At 33.9% G+C, this 10,345-nt stretch overlaps 1 protein-coding gene across 1 annotated transcript in view; it reads left to right on the top strand.

Moving 5' to 3' along the window:
• The first annotated feature begins 682 nt into the window (after nt 1–682).
• LOC134280241 (uncharacterized) overlaps nt 683–10,345 on the top strand; it is a 12,791-nt gene continuing 3,128 nt past the window's right edge. Inside the window, exons 1-3 of the mRNA XM_062762651.1 lie at nt 683–755; nt 1,093–1,190; nt 9,708–10,345. The exon at nt 9,708–10,345 is cut by the window's right edge and continues 583 nt beyond it. Of these exons, the coding sequence (XP_062618635.1) occupies nt 683–755; nt 1,093–1,190; nt 9,708–10,345 (809 nt within the window). The remainder of the gene's footprint in view (nt 756–1,092; nt 1,191–9,707) is intronic.

The raw sequence follows: 10,345 nt of genomic DNA on the forward strand, positions 1-10,345 counted from the left end.
CGTGTAGTTTAAAAATACGGGTTATTGTAGAAATATTTTTTGTGTACTAGTATTCTTTTCTTGTAAAAGACTTGGATTAATTATTATACATCCATTAATGATTTGTCGTCATTAAAATTACAACAAATTGATGCCGTGCGTGAAGCATTTGTACAATGAAATAATTATTCTTCAAGTACGATATCAAAGTTATTTAATTAAAAAAAGGTAAGTCCTTTCACTTCGGAGTTCCGAATGACAATGAAGACTGAACGATAATTGAACGGTGAACGCAAAATAAAACGGAACGAAGAGCGAATTGTGAACGTTTTATGAATGATGAACGCAAGCGCACGGTGAACGCAATACTGTGTACGAAGAGCGAATGGTGAACGCACCCTGAACGAACGGAAAAATGAGAAAGTAGAACATTTCAGGGACTGTAATATAACCTCGGCGGGGCATTCATGTCTTATGGACATACATCTAGTTATTAACAGCTTTGGTTTATTTTTGAAATAACAACTAGTGAAATTTGTTTTTTCTGATATTAAAATTAATCAGTTCGTACTAATGGAGTTCAATAATCAGATGGAGTTATTACGTTGGGGATATTGATCTCCCATGGGGTTGTCAGTTGTGGTGGGTATCTGTTCATTTCTGTGGATGTGACAAATAAAATTTCAGTCAGTAGACAGGAATGATGAATCAGTTTTCAGAGGATGTTGCCATTGAAATTGACTTAACTTCTCTTTATACGCTGTTTGCCTTAACAAGTATACAACACTGTAATACATTTTTCTACAAAATCAGTTTTCATGAAAAACAGAAGGAAGAAAATATGTAAAAAAAAAATCAGAATTTAAATATTGCACATTTCAGAGTTCATATTTTATTTAATAACTATTAAAAGGTTTTCAAAATATGAAATCATATAATTCTGCTGGACTATTGTAAAACCAAAAACAAAACTATAGATTGAAATTCTTTTACTTTTTCATGTTTTAAATACAAGGCAGTAGAGCTACACACTTTCCAGAGACTCCGACCTGTTTGGTTTTTATTAGGATGCTTTGTTGTTCTTTTAGTTTACCAAATTGTGTTTTCTTTTAGACTACCTGAAGTTTTGGATTACCTCAATCAAGACATTTGGAGGCAAAGAGGCACCACTGTTTCTTGTTGTCACACACACAGAAGGAAAGTCTACAGATGTAAGTATTGTGACTAATAGAAATGTGAATCACAAAAAATAACTGATAACAACCTATGTTGAGAATGCATAATTACAGTTAAAATTCAGAAATACAAAAGAACCAATATTTAATTGACAGTTAATCGTATTACACAATCATGTATTTTGTATTACACCCAGAGTGTCATATAAATTGTAATCAACAATGGATACCAGATTTACATGGTGCAATTGACGTCAGTTTGAACTGTGCACCACATTTTAGGATATCCGATTCTGAGCCAGGAAGGATAACTCCAAAAATTAATATTTAATTTGAAATGCATCAACATGAAATTTTTCATGCAAGAATTTTCATTTTATTCATCTTTATAAGATTAAAGGGTTTTGGAAGTCTTAGAAAAAGTCTAATAAAAGTTGACAATTGTACCCTATAAATGGAAAAAAATTAATACTGTTTTAGAGAACGGGATTTTCTTGAATCTAGCCTTTGATACCAATGCTTATCAGCATGATATGAAATAAGAAATGATTTGTAGTGTCTTGCAATGATAGCAAAAGCCTTTACACTATGTATTATAGAATACATGACGGAATTGGAAGACAAAGTATACCTAATAAGTATAAAACTTATGACAATTTCTCTGAATGCCTGGATACCTATCGTTTTTTAACCTAAAAAATATATTTATACCCCCGCTCCAAAGGAAAGGGGGGTATACTGTTTTACCCTTGTGTGTCTGTCCGTCCGTCTGTCCGTCGGTCTTTGTGTCCGTGTGTCTGTCCGAAACAAATTTTCGTCACAGTTTTCTCAGCAACTACTCAACGTAGATGCTTGAAATTTTAACACAATCTTTTCTGAGGCATGCCATATGGTGGGATACATTTTTGCTCAAATCCGATGTCAACTTCCTGTTTGTCTGTGCGTCTGTCTGTTTCATACATAACAAATTTTCGTCACAGTTTTCTCAACAATTACTCATCGCAGATGCTTGAAATTTTAATACAATCTTTTCTGAGGCATGCAATATGGTGGGATACATTTTTGTTTAAATCCGAAGTCAACTTCCTGTTTGTCTATACGTCTGTCTGTTTCATACATAACAAATTTCCGTCACAGTTTTCTCAACAATTACTCATTGCAGATGCTTGAAATTTTAACACAATCTTCTCTGAGGCATGCCATATGGTAGGATGCATTTCTGTTTAAATACGAAGTCAACTTCCTGTTTGTCTGTGCGTTTCTCCGTTTCATACATGACAAATCTTCGTAGCAGTTTTCTCATTAGCTATTCATAGCAGATGCTTGAAATTTTATTACCGCTTTTGTTCAGGCATGCCATATGATGGAATTAATTTTGATATGAATCCGATGTCACTTTCATCTATCTGTAATTGAACTTGTGTAAACAGTATATTAACATGATAGTGCTTATTTACAGCAGAGCGGGGGTATTACTAGTGAGCATTGGCTCACAGATTTCTTGTTGTTTATTAATTTGCAATTAGAAGATGCATTGCCGATATTCCAATTCGCTTTTCCTTCGAAAACATTGGAGATTTGTCAATTTTCCCTATTTAATCTGATTAACTTTAATTTTTAACTTTAAAGAAGTACTGTGGATAAATTCACATAACTTTGTGGATTCAGAGGTACTTTTATGAGTATTTTTTATACGCAGCTAGGATAAGGCTGCCTGTAAAATTTCAAACTGTTCAAACCGTATTTACTTCTCTGAACTACATAGATATGACGTCATAATAGAATATATTAACATTCAGTGTAATTTTCTTTATGAAATCCATTAGAAATCCGTTCGAATTCCTATAACACACACGAAACCTTGTCACCGCGAGTTAGAATACACAGTAGGAACTACATGCATTTTCAATATTTAGGAACAACAAAATGTATATTGTTTTGACTCAATTTCATTTAAAAACTAACCTTTTAAAATTAACATAAAATCACAACAAATGTGCATTAACGTAGGTCGCGGGTTTGCTGACGTCATTAAAACTGGGTACGCAATTTATAATATAAATTATGATTTGGGCGACTTTCTTGTGCACATCTGATTATGACGTCACGGTGAGAAAGGGAAAAATTCAGTGCATTATTTAGCTATAACTTTTGTAAAAATGGGTAGTTTAGTGTATCAATATTCATAGAACATGCTGAAGTTATAAAAAATAATGAAGGCTTATTTTGATTCCAATGACCAACACTGAAAGTGTTAGAAAGCGTTTCATTATGTGTTATTAATCGCATCTTCTCGGGTCTATTCTGAGAGCACATGTACTTGTTTCGAAATAAATTTTAACCTTTGTATCATGTATAATTTATAAATATTAAATACATGTATTAAATGTGTATAATTATAAAACAGGTTATCTAACTCCGAATTACACTCGACACCCCCTCCTCAGAAAAGCACTCATTTTAGTCACAGGCACCTGACGTTATTTATTTTTCTTTTAATAAAAAAAATATACACATACCTAATAATAAACGTTTATTATTAGGTACGTGTATTTTTTTTTCTTATTAAAAGAAAAATAAGTAACGTCAGGTGCCTGTGATTTTAGTGTACACTTTCAGTGGAAATGCACTAACAAACTGTTTATTACCATTGTCTTCTACGATAATTTATCTACACAACCATTTATGGCATGCATGTCTTTGTTTTCATTTATCTCCGTAAACAGCGTCAAAACTTTGCTCACCGATGGAAAGTCGAACTCAATATTTATGAAACGGTATGTGCTAATCTCGGACGAATCTATATACAGGTTGATCACAAATTAAAAACTGCTAAGGCACTACCGGGGTAATACTACTGAAATATACTTCAGTGATTTTTCTACACCCAATTTAGGTCCGAATGTCGGCCCTTTCCCCTCTCAAAAATTACCGATTTTTCCCCAATTTCTGTTGCTTTTTTTCCCAACACAAAACTGTTGTTGTTTTTTTTACGTACGACTTATCTAAAATGGAACGCTATTGTTCTCAGTCACTAAGACTCTTAAAATAACAGTAAGGAACAGCAGATTACTCTAAGCGTTTACAAGACCTAGAAAAACACATGGGTCTCCTTGTCAAACGTGTGTGTAAATACATCGTTAGAAAGTGTAAGATGCATGTTAACCGGCGAAACATAGCTTTATTTGTAAATCCAAGTACTAATAGTTCTACAAGAAGCATCCCGGATTCTACGAAAATCAAACTGTTTCTACATCCGGCAGATGCAACTAGTATTGCAGAGAAAAATTACAGTATTTTGTTTAGCTAGGGTAATTAGAAAGCTTTAATAATTACTTTGAAAAATAAATGATTTGTAATAAATCATGTCAGATTATTTTATCTTAAACCATGGCTATTACAAGAAGGATTTTATCTTATGTCTACCATAATGTCAGAGCAAAAAAGGAAATACATGTTATACTGATATAGGTTGGTCACAATAACAACTTTCAAAGATTTTTAAAAAGGTTAAAAATATAGAAGTGTGTTTAATTTATTATTTTGTGGCAAATAAATTGATGAATGATGTTACATTTACTTACATGATTTATTTTACCTGCCAATGAAGGATACATGACAATTTTTGAAATTTTTCCCAATTTGATACAAATGTCGACGATTTTTCCCAGTTGTAAAGGCCCAGGCCCCTTTTAAAAATGTAGAAAAATCACTGTATACATTTTTGAGCGTCATTGACCTCTTGTAAATAACCACAGACACGTAGGATATGACCCTTCCTTCTTTCCATTTCTTACTTCCTAACGCGGGGGGGGGGGGGGGAGTAAACGTTTTCCATTTTTAGCCGGGCTTATTGCTCAAAGAGCAATTGCCGGCTTATGGGATCCTGTTCAAGGCAGGATGTTGACCCAATAGTCGCCATTTTAAAGTTACGTGCAAAAATATAGTTCTTACTCTCAGTCGCTTTTGAGATAATACAAACACTAAATAAAGCAACAGAAATAAAACGATGTTTTATCTACATGTATATAAAATAAACATTAGTAGTAATGACTTTGAAAACTTCATAAGTCAAAGAACATAGTTCATTAGCGAAAGGATTTTTGATTTTGATAATCAGTGTTACCGTAGTTCTCTACACATACGAGGTAAAGCAGGAGAGGGAACCAGACTGGCCTGTTTGTTGACATTCAGCTGCGGTACCAGATTAATTCTGATTCTGACAAAATCGGACCGTGGTATTAGGATTGAAAAACTCACTTTCAGTGTCTTATCATTTATATTGATAGTTTTAAAATAATTTTTTCATCAGAATATAAACGTGGTTCATGTAAGAAATTCATTCTACTCTGTAAATGAGCCCGGCTCTCTGTACTTCTGAGTACTTTGATTTTAAATTTCAACTCCACCCTATATGTGCATGTTGATTTAATCGAAATATTTACTAATCGGAGGCACATAAAGAATTACATAAATGGAAATCTGAAAAGGAAGAAGAGGGTTTTTCAAATTTATCAATGTCTGCATATTCCATGATTATCTACGTATTAGATAGGGATCATGCAAGTGAAGATAAAGTGAGGCAGACGTCGAGAATAAGAACAAATTGCAAGTTGTCTCTTCTTATGTATCAGTCGAAAACGAAAAACATGTTTTTAAAAACAGCGTAAAGAGATAAAAGGGTTACATTATTAATAACATGCAATAGGTATTAAAAATCTATATACTAGGAAAACTAGAAAAAACAGAAAGGGGGGGGGTCGATACTCAATTGCCTGTATAACTAACGGCATGCGTTGTTTTTAGAAACATGTACATATTTTACTTGCTTTCCATATTCATTCAGTACAATTAATGTTATATGTATAAATTGAAAGTCTAAGAACAAAATAAAATCTGCCTGTTGATTGCGCCAAACAAAGCGTAAAAATATATGTTGGGGTTGGAGGTGGTAGTAGTCCTTGACTTTTCAAACAAACTTAGATCACAGATCTGCGATTTCAACGGGGATAGGAAGTCTGCCTTTTCCAGAGGGGAATACAAGGTCACTTTTATTTTACAAATTCCGGCGAGAATCCGCGCATGAATAAAAAAAAACGGAAACGGTAAGAAATAAACACATAAAGAAAATATATATATAAAAAAACTAAAGGACTGATTGTTGGTTTACGCCTTTTACATGAATTTTCACTAATATTAGAGGAAATAAGCTGAAAGGGAAAAATGTTTAATAGTTATTTTATTGAATTATTATGATACTGGTCACTTGAAAGCAGATATACGTGAATTTCCCTTTTCTTAAAATCCGTATTTTTTATTTATTTATTTTTAGCTCACCTCAACGAAGTTGGGGGAGCTTATGTAATACCCTCGGCGTCGGTGTCGGCGTTGGCGTCCCAGGTCAAGTTTTTTGGAGCAGTTTTCTTTTAAAGTACTTCTATGTACTATATTGATTAGACATGCATGGAAGATGCTTCTAGTGTGTTTCATTGTACCAGTCAAAGTTTCAGATGCTGCAATTTCAGCAAAGGAATGACCAGGTTAATGTTTTTGGAGCAGGTTAACATTTTTGGTGCAGTTTTTGGTGAAGGTTTCATTTCGAAGTAACTATAAGCCCTATGTTGACCAAACTTGCATGGATGATACATCTAAGGATGCATACTACCGGGCTTGCTTCGGATGCTGAATCTGACCTACATTTTCCGGTTGAGTGAACAGGTTAAAGTTTTTGGTGTAGGTTTCATTTCAAAGTAACTATAAGTCCTATGTTAACCAAACTTGCATGGATGATACATATAAGGATACATACTACTGGGCTTGCTTCAGATGCTGAATCTGACCTACATTTTCCGGTTGAGAGAACAGGTTAAAGTTTTTGGTGCAGGTTTCATTCCCAAGTAACTATAAGCCCTATGTTAACCAGACTTGCATGGATGATACATCTAAGGATGCATACTACTAGGCTTGCTTCGGATGCTGAATCTGACCTACATTTTCCAGTTGAGTGAACAGGTTAAAGTTTTTAGTGTAGGTTTCATTTCCAAGTAACTAAAAGCCCTATGTTGACCAAACTTGCATGGATGATACATCTAAGGATGCATACTATCAGGCTTGCTTCGGATGCTGAATCTGACCTACATTTTCTGGTTGAGTGATGGGTTAAAGTTTTTCGTGAGCGATTCATTTCCAAGTAACTATGAGTTCTTTAATGACCAAACTTGCATGGTCGATACATCTAAGGATGCCTACTACCAGGCTTGCTTCGGATGCTGAATCTGACCTACTTTTTGTGGATGAGTGAAAATGTTAGTTTTTGATGCATGTTAACTTTGAGCCCTATAATGAGCAAACTTGCATGGACGATACGTCTTAGGATGCACACTAATGGACTTGCTTCAGATGCTGAATTCGACATACATTTTTCAGATAATAGACCAGGTAAAAGTTATGGGTGCAGGTCTATTACCAAAAAACTATAAGGCTTATATAACTTTGTATAAACCAAACTTGCACAAATGTTGCATCAAAGATATGAAAACTCTCAAATTTGCTTCAGATGCTGGATTTTGATTACATTTTCATGAAGAAGAACTAGTTTAAATTTTTTATATAGGTCTATTTCAAAGTATCAGATCAAAATTGCTTAAATATTTTCATTTTTGGAATGTACACTTTTTGTTGGTTAATTGTGTGACTTTGCCTTACTTAAAGACAACATTCGTTGAGGTGAGCTCTGTAATCTCTGATTACCTATGTTTTTTTTTTATTTTTTTGTGCTCTGTATACCGGATCGATATTCACGACGCCAAGCATGACGTCGCGATATTTTATGACGTTGTTTTTAAAAATGCTACATTTGTCAATATAAAAGCAATTATCTTCAATTAAATTACGAAAAAATGAACCCGAATACATATTAATTTTTTTACATTGATTTATTTCAAATCAATTCTATTTTTAAATACCAAAGGATAAACAAATTCGTCTGCACGATTTAAAAGTTAATGATATTTTTTAAATCAAAACCTTGCCTGAAAACAAGCCAAAAACGACGTTTTTCCTATATAATTCAATAGAATACCGTTGATAATTTAACTACAACAATGACATCTTTGGAATTCAATTACACAAAAACGGTGTAGACGAATTTTATAAAATTTTCAGAGAATGGAAATCAAAGGTAGAGAAATCATAAAGGTAATTTTCATGGTATGTTTTCGAACACTTTTAAAAGCCCTGTAAACCCGCGACCTACGTTAAAATTTAATTTGTCATTTTTTTCCTCGCAATATCACAAACGGCTTTCCAACATCACGAACAGCTATTACATTTATTAAGCACACCAATACCGAAGGGCGCTAAATTCACATTAAACATGAACGAAATAAACAATTATGATAAAGGAAAATTGGAGATGGTAAATATAAGCATTGAATTCATATTTTGGGATGTTTTCGGTCCTATAACACACCTGGCCTTGCCGAAAAATTATCATACCGCGCATTAGCTCGGTATTCAATTTGTCGGCATGGCCAGGTGTGTTATAGGACCGAAGACATCCCAAAATATGAATTCATTGCTTAAATGACGTCAAGTCACTGCATACTTGAGCTGGCATGACAGGGAAAGTGTCATACATTTTACATGGCACGTAGATTTATTTTGGGGACTTACTGTTTAATTCAAGTGTTAGGATTGTATTTAAGCTCGAGTGTGCTGTTATGATGTTGAACATTTGAAATTTAAATATCCTTATTCCTTTTGCTTGCCCGATATGCACATATTCAAACAATACCAAAAAATTATGTGTGAAACGCTCCCCTTACATGTACACGTCCGAAGATGGAGTTAAAATTTATGAATCGTGTTTATATTGGACTGGCACAATTGATAAACAAGGACAAATTAAAGATATTCTGTGCGAATCTACAGGAGAGGTATGTCCTCTAACTGAATATTGCTGGGGGAATTGTATGTAGTTTATCCATTTTTGTATAAAACGCGATAAAGAGTGGAAAATACCCCTTCTTATGTTGGTAAGTTGAATTTCTCGTAGAATATTTTCTTAACGAGTAAAATTTAATCCTGCCCCCAGCACTTTCTATGTACTAGAGATCACGATAAATTGATCTATGTAACAAACTTTGCACAATATTTAAGTTTTGCACTTGTGCCGAAGCGATTTTTGTGCAACAATTAGGAATATCACAAATCTCCGTCACGTGATCAACACAGTCATGTGACGTCACGGAAATGCTTTAAAATAAAACAGGATTAAACTATCATCTCAAGTTGTCTGCAAAGATTACAAATTAAAATCAAAATCTAGCTCGGAATAAAATGTATATTTTCAAGGCATTTTAAGCCTTCGGACAGCCTTATCATAACTGCGTAACTTGACTGCTTATTTTATAAACCTGAGGATCGGGCTACCTGAATACTGAAATACCTGTAACTGCACAATTTCAAACATCGACACATTATCATAATTTAGGGTATAGTTTACAATTATGAATTAATATTTTAATATACATGCTTTATTTACTTCTTCAGGAAATAGAGACATTCTTTGGGGAGTTTTGGAATGCTGTACCAGACGAGGACAGAGATTGGTTCAGTGAGTCTCTGAATGATCGTGATTATGCTGTGGGTCTAGTGGAACTTAATGATAACACCAAGGAAAACCTGGAGTCAATGATAAACTCTATAGTGGAATTATTTACGGATGATAATACTACAAAAATTGAATTGCCATCCTCATGGGCTCTAATGGAACAGTTATTATATGAAGGAGCCTGGAAGGTGTTGTCCCTGAGTGAAATCTGGAAGCTCAACGCATCTGTTCCCGATGAATACCAAATCAAAAGTGACGAGGAAATGTCGGAATTTTTAAAATGTTTCCATGATAATGGTCTTCTTTTAAATTTTGGAGAAGAAGAATTGAGGGAACATGTTATACTTGATATTCAGTGGCTTGCTAATGCTTTCAGCAAGGTAATTGCCGATGAAAACCACATCAATAAAGATTGTAAAAGGAAGTTAATCAAAGAGTGGAAATCCTTCAACAAAACGGGAGCACTTAAAGATAAAGTGATAGATGCTTTGTGGAAAGAGGAACCCTCTTACTTGAAACATAAAAGTGAAATTTTGCCATACATGGAGAAGCTTCAAATGCTGGTACATTTGAATTC

The sequence above is a fragment of the Saccostrea cucullata genome, unplaced genomic scaffold (assembly GCF_032062105.1).
Source record: "Saccostrea cucullata isolate Sc308-1 unplaced genomic scaffold, CSIRO_AGI_Scuc_v1 ctg5748, whole genome shotgun sequence".
Classification (NCBI taxonomy): Eukaryota; Metazoa; Mollusca; class Bivalvia; order Ostreida; family Ostreidae; genus Saccostrea; species Saccostrea cuccullata.